Source organism: Gadus morhua, chromosome 7, assembly GCF_902167405.1.
Source record: "Gadus morhua chromosome 7, gadMor3.0, whole genome shotgun sequence".
Classification (NCBI taxonomy): domain Eukaryota; kingdom Metazoa; phylum Chordata; class Actinopteri; order Gadiformes; family Gadidae; genus Gadus; species Gadus morhua.
The window spans coordinates 26630322-26646670 of NC_044054.1; the positions used below are offsets into that span (position 1 = coordinate 26630322).

Genomic DNA, 16349 nt, shown 5'->3' on the forward strand with positions numbered 1-16349 from the left:
CGTTCCCTCAACGGAAAGCACATTTGACTGTAATAAGTGTAAACATATGATGAACTCCTTGGATGCTTCCCCCAAATATGACTGTGGCCAGACTCTGCTGTGACCAGGCTCCAGGGTAAGTCAGGATACAGAAGGTCTGAACAACTGAACTCTCTGTTTCACTGGGTAGTGTGCTCATTAGGTGGCAATCAGGCCATTATTAGTACCATGATTTTTTATTATAGGATCAATTGTCATTCCATTATTATTATACTAATAATGAATAAATCGTACATTCTCAGTCAAGCAAAAATGAATAATACAATGGTGCCCATTAAAAGCTATATTAAGAGAAAATCATTGAATGATTTCCAGGTCCATGACATAGCGGCTGTTTGTCTGCCTGGCTGGTTGGCTGGCTGTTTATCTGCCTACCTCATTTCCCACAGGCAAGTCATTGTGTCCAAATGACCAAAACAGATGGAACAACAAAGTCTCCCATTTTGGAACAGCAAGCTAATCGTTTGTGGAAGAGTATAGGTCTGACTTCAGTGTGTGGTCCATCCAACAGATACTGGGCCTGTGTGGTCTGTGTGACAGACAGCTGGACAAAGAGGGACCAAGCACCAACAAAGGTGGACTGATAGAGAACAAATGGGAGCTCAGAGATCATTAGAAAATACGAAATTAAAGTCAAAAGGGTTGTATCACACACATGCATGCACACAGGCACTCACCTAAGTGCTTCACTGATGTGAGTGACATTAGATCCAGAACCTCTATACATATGTAACCTCAGTTAACTCTGTGCATACATGCACCACATCATCATGTATCACGACTTCAAATTCTTGGTAATTTGGATAAAGGATTAAGGCAATGAGGAAAAAAAAATGCATAATCATAATAGATCCTTCAAAATTATAGTATCTGGAAGTACATCAATCCAAATGCTGTGCTATATCATGAAACAGGTTGCATGCGTTTTTTGACAAGCAGTTATAATTTTTTTTCCATTTTTCTAAATCTTTAAATGTTGAAATGCATGTGCGTAGACTTTCCTTTTCATATGCATACACCAAAAAAACGTTGCCTCCTTCCATCTTCCGAGGCGAATATGGGTTGAAATCTGTTTTCTAGTCTGTTTGAAGTATAGCGTAGAGAAGACAGATCCAAAATATCTGCTATTGCAAGATAGGCTTGACTCTTCCGTTTTTAGAATTTTAGAAGATGCTTTCAACAGTCCCATCTTGGAGTCCCTTTGCGTTATCACTTAAGTCAGGTTGTGATGGAGCTGCTGGGAGCTGAGGGGCTGAGAGGGGTGTTTCAGATCAGGGGGATAGAGCCAGTGAGTGATGTCGATAGTCATGGGAGGGCCCCTGTGGGGGAGTGGGCTCCAAGTCACCTCATAGATCTCCCTCTGCTTAAGTATTCAGCACAGGGACATGACGCCGCCCCCTTTTAGACACTACAGTGTAGACTGCTGCAGCCGTAGTGTGTATGTGTGTGTGCACACCTGTGTGTATGTGTGTGTTGGCATGTTAGTGTGTGTGGGAGTATGCATGCACGTGTGTTTGTGTGTGTGCGTGTGTGTGCATGTGTGTGTGAGTGTATGCTGTTGTGTGTTTTTGTGTTTGTGAGTGTGTGTGTGTGTGTGTGTGTGTGTGTGTGTGTGTGTGTGTGTGTGTGTGTGTGTGTGTGTGTGTGTGTGTGTGTGTGTGTGTGTGTGTGTGTGTGTGTTTGTGGTCCGACCACATGAGTATTCATCCCTGATTGGATGGCATAATTCATCACCACGTTTATAAAAAAAAAGGCCTCGTATATAGGCCATATCTCGCCTCGTACGACTTCATAATAATATAATTTAATTCACCATATAATACTCAATTATTCAGAAGATGAGTAATATTAAACATCAATATTGGATTCGCTTGATTTTTGAAGGCTTCACACAAAATCAGACATCAAAGATAACATGGATTCTATCGTATAGCCATGGCTATACGATAGAATCTTTTATGGGATTTTGTAGCACTGTTTATTCCACATTTAAATATTCTGTTCAATTGTGGACATGTCCAAGCATTTACATCATCATGTAGATGTAAATCCTTAATTTCTAAGATGTTTGTATGCTGGTATTCGATTTGAGGTTCCTGCTGGATTATTTTTCTTTCTGTTCATAATCCAAGTAGGGTCATCAACAGAAGACGCTGATTTTTCTATAAATAAGAATTACAGCCTTCTTTACTATCCGTGATGGCTGAGAAATTAGATGGACCGAAATGGATGATAAATATCACTGAGGCAACTAAGCCTCTGTCCACCAGCTTAGTGCTGGGAAGAATATTATGAAACTCATTGCCCTGACTTCAGCGAAAAAAGATGGGTCTTACAGAATCAGACCCCCATTAAAATCCTGAGTCAGTACAGACATGACACACACACACACACACACGCACGCACACACACACACACACACACGCACACGCACACACACACACACACGCACACAGGGCTACGAATGGATACTGATTTCATAAATATTTACTTCATTGCATAACCCTTCTCTAATAAACTTCGGTCATCATCCATGTCTCTTCTTGGGTTTCTAATGTCTAATCCTGATGGCTTTCTTGCGACGAGGGAGGCGACACAGAGCTGCGGAGGAGGAGGAGGCTGCCTTCACACCCTGACGGCCATTTGTCATTACCCGGACAGAAAATCCCGCTATCTGGGCGGAGAGAGAGAGAGAGAGAGAGAGAGAGAGGGAGAGAGAGATAGGGAGAGAGGGAGAGAGAGCCAGAGAGAGAGAGAGCCAGAGAGAGAGCCAGAGAGAGGGAGAGAGGGAGGAGATAGAGAGAGAGAGAGAGACATAGCGAAAGGGTGAGAGAGAGACACTGCTTCCCTGTTTCCTTTCACAACTCGTAGCAGCAATCGGCGAGTCGGTCCTTACCGAGACTGGGATCAAAACAAAGCGGTCTTGTGTGTTGAGGATCCGAGCAGGGGGTGAATATACAGCCTAGTAGGGGTTACGATACATTCTGTCGTGTGTCGTGTTGGTCTAGAGATTTCTTCGGAACTGTTACAACGGTACCACTCATTGTGGATTTGCATTTTTCGTAGCACCGTTTCAAACCACACCACTCTCGTTACCTCCCGTTTCGGACGGCGGAGGTTTAATTCTTGTTTTTCCCGTGGCGACCAAGGCGGCATGAATGACAAAAACAAAGGTTGATGTCCAAAGCTCGCCGAGCCAGGTCTCTGCCTCGCCCAAGGAACGGAGACTGCTCCTCCGACACAAAATGGAAAACGGAGGCGGAACCGGTAGCTCGGACAATGGGCAGATGCAGCACGCGATGGCCGAGCAACAACAACAACACCCGGATTCCACGTCAGGAGCAGCCGCGGTGTTGTCCGGCAAGTCCGCGGGAGAGAATAAGAAAAAGAAGATCAACCGAGCTCCGTCTCCGGCTAGACCTAAAGATGTGCCCGGGTGGTCCCTCACCAAGATCCGCGGAGGGATCGCTACCCCGACGCTGAGCGTCAAACCCGGGGCCATTCATCTTGGCAGCCGGGTGTCCCGGCGGAGCCCCGCGGGGAGCCCTGGTGGGAAGGAGAGCAAACCAGAGAAGCACGGTGCCGGCAGACAGACGGGAAGAGCACCGGCGTCGTCCCAAGCGAAGAGTCCTGGCAGCAAAACGGGCAAAAGCGCACAAAGGAGAAAGACCTCAGACGCCAGTACCGGATCCGACGACTTGTCTAAGGACTCTGGATGCGCCGCGGAGAAGCTCTCCCCGACCGACAGCAGCTCCGAGTTGTCCGACTGCGCGTCCGAGGGGAACAAGCTCTCCACGGACGCCGCGAGCAGCGACACTGAGTCCAGGAGCAGCCGGGGAGGAGGAGTGGACGGCGAGAAGCCGGTGCGGGACGGCGGCGTGTTCTTCTCGGACGTATCAAGCCGACAACAAGCCGCCAGGAACGCGATGGAGAAGGAGCGACTGAGCATGGAAACCGGGGATGAGAGCATGTCACCCGGGGATGAACGGTCCGCCACCTCGTTCGACAGCCGCGTCCCCGCCAGCACATCTCTGGCGTTCTCAGACCTCACCGAGGAGCTGGTGGACGGCATGCAGGAAGAGTTCGTCCGGGAGATCGAGGAGCTGAGATCTGAGAACGATTACCTGAAAGTGAGTCTGTTAGCTTTGTGTTTTAATACAAAGACAATCACACACATAACATACACACACACACACACACACACACACACACACACACACACACACACACACACACACACACACACACACACACACACACACACACACACACACACACACAAACACACACATATGTACACACACACACACACACACACACACACACACACACACACACACACACACACACACACACACACACACACACACACACACACACACACACACATACACACACACACACACACACACACACACCACTTTACATTGCCATTCAATACCAGATACGGAATGCAGCCTGCATGAAACCTCACACTACACATGTTTAGACCTACTGTACAAAGATGCTTATTGTCAAATGTAAACAACTCAAAGGGGACAGCATGGCTTCATTTATAACTGCACTATTTTAGAGAAGCCTACGGCTCTAGACTCTAGAGAACAGTAATAGCCTCGTAATATTTTTAGGTGTGGCGGTTGGTAGGCCATTTCGTCTCACGTCATATGGGTAATTAATCAGACCTCAAACTTGGCCCAAAATGGCACAGTAACAGTCAGCAATATTCAGTAGAAATGACAAAGAACTGCAAATTACAAAGCAGTGGTCTCAGTGAGAGACTGCCATGTTTTCATCAACCCCATGCACGGCTAAAATATGTGTACCATCCACACACACACACACACATTGTGCCAGCAGCATGCATGATATCATCAGCCAAACACCAACCACGTGTCTTCATTATCACCCTTTCCGCATGGTCGGTGTGTAGAACGTCTTTGGAAACAAACAGGGGATCATGGCTCAGAATATCGGCTCTTGTGTCTGTGGCGAAGATGGACAGGCCTTTAATGAGCTATCCATGTGTCATCTGGTCCAGCACAGAGCTGCTACCTGATTCTGATTCATGGAGGGGAACAAATCAATAGCTTCGACCGGCTCCTCCGTCTCACCTCTCTAACCCGTGCTTATTGTCCAGCCAGCGGGCCCTAGGATTAGGATAGGACTTAGGGTTCCAGAACCGTTGGAGCCCGTTGGGCAAGCAGCTCACTATGATGGACGCATATGGGGCGGCCTCCGAATCCAATTCTCAACCATATCACCAATCGGCAGAACCTACCTTAAACACGAGTGTAGTCGAGGTAGATGGAGATGGGTCTGTTGTTTGCTGCTAAATGGTTGTTGTTGTTGTTGTTGTGGTGTTGTGGCATGGGGATGACGTTACTCGTGGAACACAGTTAGATGAATGCATAGTGATGAGTTGCTGGGCTGAACCTATAGTCTCTCAGCTCGAGGTGGTGTGTGTGTGTTTGTCGTTGCAGCTGGTGCAGGCGCAACTGGGTAGACACCAGAAGAGCTAACAACAACAAACAGCACGGCTGTCAAAATCTCGGTTTCTCCTTAGTTTCTCTATACAGATACACGATATATCACCATGTTCTTTCACCGCCTTTGCACCCTCCTCCCTCCCTGTCCCCATGGTATACCCGTTCTTTATTCCTGCCCTCTCTTGTTCCTCTCCTCCCATCCCACTCTCTCGATCTCCCTCTTTCTCCCCCGCCTCTCGGCTTTCTTCCCCCTTCACTCACCGGCGCCGCACCCCACTGTATCTGCAGTGTGGCCACCATCTCTATCGTATTGTTACAGTGTTGTTGTATGTATCTGCACTGCAGTGTGTGTCCCATGCAGTGTATCTCTAAATACACCCTGTGTGTTTCCCTACTCTGCGTACATTCATATTCCCGATAATTGAATCAAGCGAGGAGATAAAGTGTATGCAAACATAATGCATTGACATACAGAAATTCTGAAAGGCTATAAACATATCCAAATGATCCAAGTGATCATTTGGCTGAGCCAGCATTCAACTCTTCTGATTCCCTGATTCTCCTCTGCAAGTCGATCCAGTTTCACCAGATGACTATTTAATGAGCGGCCTCGAAGTTCAAGTTACCTCTCTATCTCCCGTCCTCCCTCCCTTCCTGCCTCCTCCTCCCCTATCTTTTATAAACATGGGGGGGGATTGAGCCCGGTAATTACCTACGCGTGGCGGTCAATATTATGGTCCGGGGAGCGGGAATCATTTAATTACCTCTCCAGTCCTGGCAACCAGAGCACCTTAACAGTGGCAGACACACCTGCATGCGCTCGTACTTCATGAGACGGAAACAGGCGCCTCCAATGGCTAGTTAGCTATAATATGTATGTAATAGCCCTATAAAGATCTATCTTCAACAATCAAAGCCATTGACGCTCAGACACACTGACGCACGCATGCATGCATGCACACACGCACACAATCACACATCGCAGGCATGGACTTTAGGAGCTTGAGAGTCGATTGGGAACAGTTACCGAACAGGAAGTAGTGGTGAAAGGGAGCATCCCCTAATTACTCTGTCTATTGACATAGCCACTGGTCTACTCTGCTGTTACTCACGTCTGAGTGAGGCTTCCTACTGGCGTGACTGGAAAAACACACGTCTATGTTCTCCCCTCTAGTCTGTTTAAATGAGGTCAGTAGACCATGTCTTTCTCTTTCGTTTTCTCTCTCTATTTTGCTCTATCCCTCTCTTGCTCTCTCTCTCTCACTCTCTCTCTCTCTTTCTCTCTCTCTCTCTCTCTCTCTCTCTCTCTCTCTCTCTCTCTCTCTCTCTCTCTCTCTCTCTCTCTCTCTCTCTCTCACTCCCTGCCTGTCTCTCTTGCTCTCCTTCTCCCTGTCCCTCTCTTTCATACCTACTTATGCTGCTGTGCCCTTGCTTACACCATCTTGCATTAATTCTCTCTGCCCTTTTCTTACTCCCTCTCTCTCCCACTCTCACAGCTCTCTGGCTGTCTCTCTCCCACTCTCTCTCTCTCTCTCTCTCTGTCTCTCCCACTCTCTCTCTCAATCCCGCTCTCCCACTCTCTTTCCTTGACAGAAACAAACCACACGCTATGAATTGTTTATACCATAGTAGTAATCCCACACACATATACACACTCTCCAGACTGTGTTTGTTACGCTCAGTAGAGACTGACCCACATTTTCCTGCATAGTAATTTATGACAACAGCCTTCTACACAAACCACTCCCCTTTATTTACCATCTACCTAGCTATCGTTGTGTCTGTCTGCCTTTCTACCTGTCTGTCTGTGGAAGGAACAGTGTGAAGGAAGAGTCCAGTGATTCCATTCTAAACCCTAGGTGTATGGGATGACTGTCTGTCCAGACATCAGCTGTGTTTTGGGTAAAGAGTGACACAGCTGGCCCGGGGCCTTTGAACTTTGATCTGTCTGCAAATTAATTGACACTTGAAAACGGGTTCAAAGCAATGAAACCTACCCATCACACGCGTCCAGTTTGTCATGGCTAGACGTTCATGAGCGACACAAACCTGTCTGTTTGAATAAATTGTCTGCCGGAGACTTGTTTTGTATGCTAACGTTGTAATACACAATATATCAACTAGCTCGTAGTTTAAAATGACCTGGACATATCTATAGTCACTAGTCAATGCAGATTGATAATGATTTCAATCATGTTATCAATACAACACATCATGATATATTCTACAAATTGGGAATGCTGGTCGACCCGTAACTCTCCATGTTGCTCCACCATGTTTCTACGGAAGCCCCTAAGAGACAAACGGCTCTAGAGACGAAGCTGCTTATCTCATCTCATCTCATTTAACTAAATGCAATTAATAAATCTATCAAGGAACATCCTCACTTGACACTTGGCGACTCTATGCTGTCGTAGACGATGACATCATTTTAGAAGTACTTACTGGCACCTTACAGGCCACCGCAGCTTATCCTATGTTGTTGGAAAGGGAGGGGGGGATGGAGGTGAGGTGGGGGGCATTCAGTCAGTTGCAATCCGTAACCTCAACGCTAGAGGCCACTTAATCCTACCGCCTTTAAATATTGAAGATGCCGATATTGAAGATATGTTCTCTCCCTGTAGGATGAGATGGAGGAGCTGCGGTCTGAGATGCTGGAGATGAGAGACATGTACTTGGAAGAAGATGTCTACCAACTGCAAGAACTACGCCAGCAGCTGGAGCAGGTAACACTCTCAGACACACCAGTGCTACTAGAACTACGGCTACTATTACTACTACTACTGCTACGACACCTGCTATTACTACTACTACTGCTACTACCACGACTGCCACTACTACAACAATAATCAGACGTTAGTTATTATTACTGCTGCTATTGTAATACGACTGCCACTGCTTTCTAAATTGCCCATAAAATGTAAATGTTTCAAGAAAATAGGGAGATAGATACACTAGATGCAAACTGATATTTTGAAAATTTCAACTTATTTTTTGGTCTCACATTTTAAGATTTTCAAAGTTGAAATTGTTATGGTTCCCTGTTTAAATGTTTATGGCTGAATATATGGATGGATAGACAGGTGGACAGATGGCAGATGTACAGATAGACAGACAGATAGACAGATAGACAGATAGACAGATGGACTGATAGACTGATAGACTGATGGACTGATGGACTGATAGACTGATAGACTGATGGACTGATGGACTGATGGACTGATGGACTGATGGACTGATGGACTGATGGACTGATGGACTGATGGACTGATGGACTGATGGACTGATGGACTGATGGACTGATAGACTGATGGACTGATGGACTGATGGACTGATGGACTGATAGACTGATGGACTGACGGACTGACAGATAACCCTGTCCCTCCTCTGTAACGCAGGCCAACAAGACGTGTCGCATCCTGCAATACCGCCTGCGGAAGGCAGAGCGGCGCTCTGTCCGTGTGGCCCAGACCGGCCAGGTGGACGGAGAGCTGATCCGGACCCTGGAGCAAGACGTCAAGGTGAGGGACCCGCCCCGGGGAGGAGGGGGGGGGGGGGGGGGGGGGGGGGGGGGGCGGCTGGGGTGGAGGAACGGATTTCCCATGATCTGCCTCTTCTAGGTCCTGGGATCCATCGGGTTAATGAGAGTGTGCTTCAATGGCCCCCCCCCAGCCTAACCGGCCGATAGTGTGTTTACTCTCCGAGAGATAGGCAGAATGTAAACAGTTAGAGAGATGGCACGCTCACATGACATGATCCTCCCAAGGCTGATACACACACACACACAAATAGTGGAGGGGAATCCTTGTGTGTGCATAAGGACCCCAGGCCCCAGATACTCTGACACCCTGCATGTGACACCAAACACAATGAGGGCTCTATCCTTTCCATGCCCGGAGAGAGAGACAGACCGTGGAAGGATAAAAGAGAGAGAGAGAGAGAGAGAGAGAGAGAGAGAGAGAGAGAGAGAGAGAGAGAGAGAGAGAGAGAGAGAGAGAGAGAGAGAGAGAGAGAGAGAGAGAGAGAGAGAGAGAGAGAGAGAGAGAGAGAGAGAGAGAGAGATTTGAATGAGGAGCGAGGTGGGGATGATGTCATTCTCGAGGGGGGTTTAGCCTCGGCTGTTGCCGTCCCTCATGATTACACACCAGCTGTTTTTTTTTTTCCTGCGTTTAAACCGCAAGGGAGGAAGGAAGGCCGGAAGAAAGTGATTTAAGAAAGAAAGTAAGAAAGGAGGGGGGAGAGACGGTTGGTCTGTCCCATTCTGAGAGCGGATGTTCCTCTGACGGACTGTGGTATCTTTTAGTCATTTGTTGACATCGCCGGGGAGAGGGGATTGGCCGGCCTCCTTTTCAAATTCAAATGGTCTGCAACCAATCACGGCGGAGCAGAGGGGAGAACAGTGGGGTGACTGTCAGACGGACTGAAAGAAAAAAAAGGAAGGAAGAAGGAAAGAAAAATCGATTCCATTACAAATCTAATCTCGGGTTTCCGTTGACTGGTGAGATGGTCTGGAGAGAGACGATTCGGGGCAGATAGGGTTTGTCCCACTGCTGTTTCTATCATCGACAAGAATCAATGATATTGTTCATTCTAAAGCGTTCTGTCCTCATAGACCCCAGCCCAGGATTAGAACCGCCCGTGTACTAATTCAGTCATTAGAGGAAGAATCACACTGGGAACGGGAACTATAAATAGTATATTGTTACATCATTAGATAAACCGATTGATGTAGGTAACAAACAGGTCTACACACAAAACAGCATCGGCACTGGGGACTCAGAATCTCTTTCTCCCCGTCTCCCCTCTCTCAGTCTCCTGCATTCTCTCTCTACACGTGGTACATAGTCTCCCTGGCTACCAAACACACACACACACACACACTGCCAGCTCAGGTTACGCCCTACAGAGCTGTGTGTGTGTGTGTGTGTGTGTGTGTGTGTGTGTGTGTGTGTGTGTGTGTGTGCCACGTGTGTGTTCCATGTGTGTGTGTGCCACGTGTGTGTCCCAGATGTGTGTGTGTGTGTGTGTGTGTGTGTGTGTGTGTGTGGGTGTGTGTATGGGTGTGTGACACCTGCATGTCACATGGGTGTGTGTGTGTGCGTGTGCGTGTGCGTGTGCGTGTGTGTGTGTGTGTGTGTGTGTGTGTGTGTGTGTTTGTGTGAGCGGCCTCCATCCTGAATCATCTCTTCTGGAAAGATACTCGAGTGCCAGTGACCATGACGACACTGAGTGGAGAACCCCTCGAACCTGCGACCGGATGTTTATTGGCTGACTCAATACGCCAGCCTTTTGCCGATGACTTAAAATACAAAATAAACCCCTTCTATGTTATAGGATCAGAACAGTGTTTTCTGCTGTGTACAGGGCGGGGCCTGTCTAGACTCCAATAAGCTCCCCTCCATCTTCATCCAAATGAATTGGCTTTGAGACTTCTGATGGCTTTAAGAGCTCAGTATATCTCTTTATCCCCCCTCTCCCACTCTCTCGATCACTCGTCCACTCCCACACACACACACAGTTGGAGGCCCTGGACGACATGTGATTGTGTCTTAGCGCAACGGCAGGTACCTGTCTGCCACATGTCTTCCACAGTGTTTGTGTGTGATTGGGTGTGTATGTGATTGGCTGTGTGTGTGTGTGTGTGTGTGTGTGTGTGTGTGTGTGTGTGTGTGTGTGTGTGTGTGTGTGTGTGTGTGTGTGTGTGTGTGTGTGTGTGTGTGTGTGTGTGTGTGTGTGTGCTTGTGCCTGTGTCTATATGTTTGTTAGCATGTGTGTGTGTGTGTGTGCATCCCAGTCACTTCCAGTCACTACCGGTGTTCCCCAGGGTTCTGTTCTAGGCCCCCTCCTGTTCAGCATTTATCTACTTCCACTTGGCCATATTTTCTGTAAATTTAACATTCATTTTCACTGCTATGCGGATGACACCCAGCTATACATATCCACCAAGCCCACTTCTACCCTTCCTCCCACCTCCCTCTCCGATTGCCTACAAGAAATAAAATCGTGGTTCACCTGCAACTTTCTCAAACTCAACAGCAATAAAACAGAAGTCCTCCTCATCGGCACCAAATCAGCCCTCACAAAACCTGACAGCTTTTCCATCACTATCGACAACACCTCAGTCTCCCCCTCCCCTCAGGTTAAGAGTCTGGGTGTCATCCTCGACAGCACACTATCATTTCAAGCACACATCAATAACATCACCAGGTCTGCCTACTACCATCTACGCAATATCAACCGCCTTCGCCCATCCCTCACACCCCGTAGCACAGCCATCCTTGTTCACACCCTGGTCACTTCCCGCATCGATTATTGTAACTCCCTCCTCTTCGGTCTCCCCCTCAAGTCCATCCGCAAACTCCAACTGGTCCAGAACTCTGCCGCCCGCATCATCACCAGAACCCCCTCCATTAATCACATCACCCCTGTTCTTCAGCAGCTTCACCGGCTCCCGGTCAAAACCCGCATCCACTTCAAGATTCTGCTCCTCACCTTCAAGGCCCTCCACAACCTCGCCCCTCCATACATCTGTGAACTCCTACGCAGCAACACACCCACCCGCACTCTCCGGTCCTCCTATTCCAATCAATTCACTGTGCCTCCCGCACGCCTGGTTACCATGGGGTCCAGAGCCTTCAGCAGATCTGCCCCCCACCTCTGGAACACCCTCCCACCTGACATCCGTAATTCCGACACTCTTTCCACTTTTAAATCACGTCTCAAAACACACCTTTTTAAACTGACATATTCCATCTAACCCATCTTACCCCATGTATCTTGTTCTTGTATCATATTCCCCATGTATCATATTCCATCTAACCCATCTTACCCCATGTATCTTGTTCTTGTGTTTTTTTATGATTGTTGATTATGTTTTCTGTTTTTAAACTGCCCTGTAAGGTGACCTTGGGTGCTTTGAAAGGCACCCTCAAATAAAATGAATTATTATTATTATTATTATTATTATTATTATTATTATTATTATGTGTGTGAGACACATACCAATAGTTTCAACCCCTTGGCAGTCATCTCCCCAAGCAAAGCATATTCCAACTTTCCTTATAAGTAGCTCATGAATGCATTTGATTCACTCCTCTATCATGTCTTCCCTCTCTCCTGTTTGTGTATCATCACGTAACCCTCATACTTCTCTGGTGACTCGTCTCTACTCACTTGCTCTTTTTATTGACTTGAGGAAACAAACGCTTCACACATAAACCGATACACCCGTTCTCACACTCTGCCTATTCTTTGCCTCACTTCTCTTTGACGTTGTGTGGGTGTGTTTGATGTTTATTGCATGAATGTGTGTTTGTGCAAAATATGTCACAAGACTGTAATTTAAAAAAACTGTGCTTAGTGCTTAGTGTGTGTGTGTGTGTGTGTGTGTGTGTGTGTGTGTGTGTGTGTGTGTGTGTGTGTGTGTGTGTGTGTGTGTGTGTGTGTGTGTGTGTGTGTGTGTGTGTGTGTGATGAGATGATGACAGGTCATATGCTGAGGGCACAGGCAGCCAGAATCTCCGCAAGGATCTCTGCTCTATGACATTATTTCCTGTTCCACTCACCCCCTGCTCCCATTCCCACCATGAGCTTCAGCCATCTGGACCCCCCCCCCCCCCCCCCTACACTCACTCACACACACACACACACACACACACACACACACACACACGCGCACACACACACACACACACACACACACACACACACACACACACACACACACACACACACACACACACACACACACACACACACACACACACATACACACAGGATGTAGTTTTAATCGTATGATGTAAACACTATAATGCTCGAAGGCGTGTTCAGAAGACAAAGTCCACTTTCCTACTTTTTTAAATTGGAGGACTTTACACTACAGGCTATAATGGGTCCTCTGCATGCAGCCCATGAGGCATTCTGCTGTCCAACCCTTATACCATTCGTCATTGAAACTACACCTGACTCGGTCGTTCTACATCTAAGGGTTGTGAAGGAATGAGGAATGGAAGGCAGGGGACGGATTGCCTGTTCTGCAGCTGTTAAAAGCTGCAGCCAGACAGAAGGGTACCAGCCAGCTCAAAACACTCTTCAACCATATAAGGAGACAGCTGCACAGCTGTACTACAGTGCTTTAGTCCAGTATTTATGCTACACCTTGCAATATGTATACACTGTGTGTAAGTCTAAGTGTGTGTTCGAGCGGTTAAACCATGCTTTTCATTGGGGTACATGCTTTTCATTGGGGTACACTCTTGTGCTTTAGTGTCACATACTGATTTCCGGATGTTACCTTGTTGTCGTGTACATCATGGGGGAGAGAGAGGGCGACTTTTAAATTTAGATGCGGTATAGTTGTTTGAGAGGTTCCAGGAAAGCGCACACTCGGCAATATTCAAACCCACACACACGGACACACACACATGGAGACTGACTCACACACACGGCCAATGATGGGTTATTATGACAAACATGGAAACTGTGCTTCCCTCAGGATGTCACACGGATGGAAATTGTGTGTGTGTGTGTGTGTGTGTGTGTGTGTGTGTGTGTGTGTGTGTGTGTGTGTGTGTGTGTGTGTGTGTGCGTGTATGTGTATGTGTATGTGTGTGTGTGTGTGTGTGTGTGTGTGTGTGTGTGTGTGTGTGTGTGTGTGTGTGTGTGTGTATAAGCCTGTATGTGTGAACGTGCAATGAATGCAGGTTGATGCATGCACATGCTGTCCCAGCCTTTTTGGTGCTAAGGCGCAGCAGAAATTGAAAAATGTCACACGCCTCATTACTGGGATATATTATTAGCACTGTCGTAATATTTCAAACAAAGCAGATTGTCAAAAAAGTGGGTACAGGCTCATAAAACACAGACGGCCAAATGCATTATTTGTCCGAAATATGTATTGGAATGGGGTCAGAACTGAAGCATGACGTGGGATAATGAAGCAATAATGAAGCAAATTATAAATAGTCCTAATTATTTTGTTGACAGGAAATAATTTTTAAATTGCTTGCATGCGCTGTTGTAACCGATGTCAAGAATATTGATTAAATCCCAAATTCACGTTTCATGGCTCACCTTATCGTGCTTCAAGGTTTGGAACAGCCTCATATAACCGGTAGAACCTCTTGTAAAACTCATCACAGTTTCATAAAAGTGTCATGTATCGTTTCTTCACGTAATGTTAAGTCAGTGTATTTCTGATGCCCCCAAGCTGGGGTCATCCCAAGACCCAGTAGGATAGAGTCGAGTACTGGTACTACATTTTAAAATAGACAAAGCCGTGTGCCAATAGAAAGATCAACTTGTAGGTTACACTTGACATTAGTGTCCTGTTACAGCGTACTTTACACACAAGTACTGTGTAATAAGCATGTAATGGAACAAGTTCATTGGACGGCATGTAAGTATACAGTGTGTTTAGGGTGAATGGTTAAGATTAGGCATAAGGGAAGATTATAATCAAATATACTAATAACCCCATAATTCAGTTCTTTAGATACAACTCGATGATCGGATTACAAAATGGGTTGTTGGCAAATCTGAGAAACTACCGACCGATGGAGATGTTGAACTATTGAACCAACCTATTGTTTTAGTAGTGATATTAATATGATTGTATTACTCGACGACGTGGGGTACCGCGACTCTAACTGTGTTTCCATCGACTTCTTCTTCTTCTTTATGAAATGCATCTGATTTCAACGTCGGCTTCAGTATGCAACTTCACGGTCCTTGATTATTACTACAGTGAATATTGACGACATTAAATATTGATATTTGTTTAATTTTAATATTATATCGATTTTTGCTGCTCTTAAAGGTGTGGTAACTTGAGGCAACACTAGCAATAGTGGATTTTAAAGGGCGGGGTCGGGGTTGGAGAGGAGGGGTGTGGGTGAGGGAGTGGTTCGAGTCACTGCCTTGAACATCAAGCTTCATCAAGCTTCGACCTGAGTCAGCTGTAGAGCTGCATAAGGTGTGTGATGTGTAGTGGGTTGGCGTGTGCAGCATTCTGAATCATGTACAGGGGTGTATGTGAACCCTCTCTCACTCACTCACTTTCACTCTCTCACTCTCTCACATATACACACACACACACACACACACACACACACACACACACACACACACACACACACACACACACACACACACACACACACACACACTGCATGGATTTCCTCATTCTAACGGCCACTCATTGAATGTTGTTTCCCGTGGCATGTCTTTCCTTCTTTCATTCTTTCTTTCTCTCTTTCCTTCTTTCCCTTCTTTCATTCATTCTCTCTCTTTTCTTCCGTTCATCATTCTTTGTTTCTGGCTCCTCTCCCAGCCCCCCGGCACTCAGATGGAATGCTAATGACATCCTATAGCGGTTGGTCTCCATGCTGCCAAATCCCCCTTCTGTGTCGGCTAACAACGTACCGGAACAAAAAACACTTACACAGAGTCAGAGAGGAGGGCCCTTCGTCGGGTGTGTGGCGGGGGGGGGGGGGGGGGGGGGATGAAGAGTGAAGAACGACTGGAGTCAAACCCATAAGCGCTTTTTAAGCACTCGGGATATTTAAATTCCTCGTTAATAGCGATACAAGCACACCGTTCAGGATCCGACGCAGTCGTCCGAGGGTACCCGTCGATACGGTAACGGATGGTTCCACACAGAGAGAGCAGACGTCCTCTCCTAGCAGCATATGGGGCCGTAGCGTGTTCGGTGTTTGATGGCTGTTCAGATGGCACACTCGCACTTCCTCTCGGCCATTGACCTGTAGTGCCGAGTCAGATCCTATCGATTCACTCTTCCTCTCAAGTCGTCGATTCCAACGCATAT

At 46.9% G+C, this 16349-nt stretch overlaps 1 protein-coding gene across 2 annotated transcripts in view; it reads left to right on the plus strand.

The window, feature by feature from the left end:
- Nucleotides 1-2802: 2802 nt before the first annotated feature.
- The window catches only part of mtcl2 (microtubule crosslinking factor 2), a 51654-nt gene continuing 38107 nt past the window's right edge, over nucleotides 2803-16349 (plus strand). Inside the window, exons 1-3 of one of the 2 annotated variants that reach the window (XM_030360973.1) lie at nucleotides 2803-4169; nucleotides 8150-8251; nucleotides 8924-9046. In XM_030360973.1, coding sequence (XP_030216833.1) covers nucleotides 3198-4169; nucleotides 8150-8251; nucleotides 8924-9046 — 1197 coding nt within the window. In that variant the 5' untranslated portion in view covers nucleotides 2803-3197. The remainder of the gene's footprint in view (nucleotides 4170-8149; nucleotides 8252-8923; nucleotides 9047-16349) is intronic. The other variant, XM_030360974.1, reaches the window with a different exon arrangement.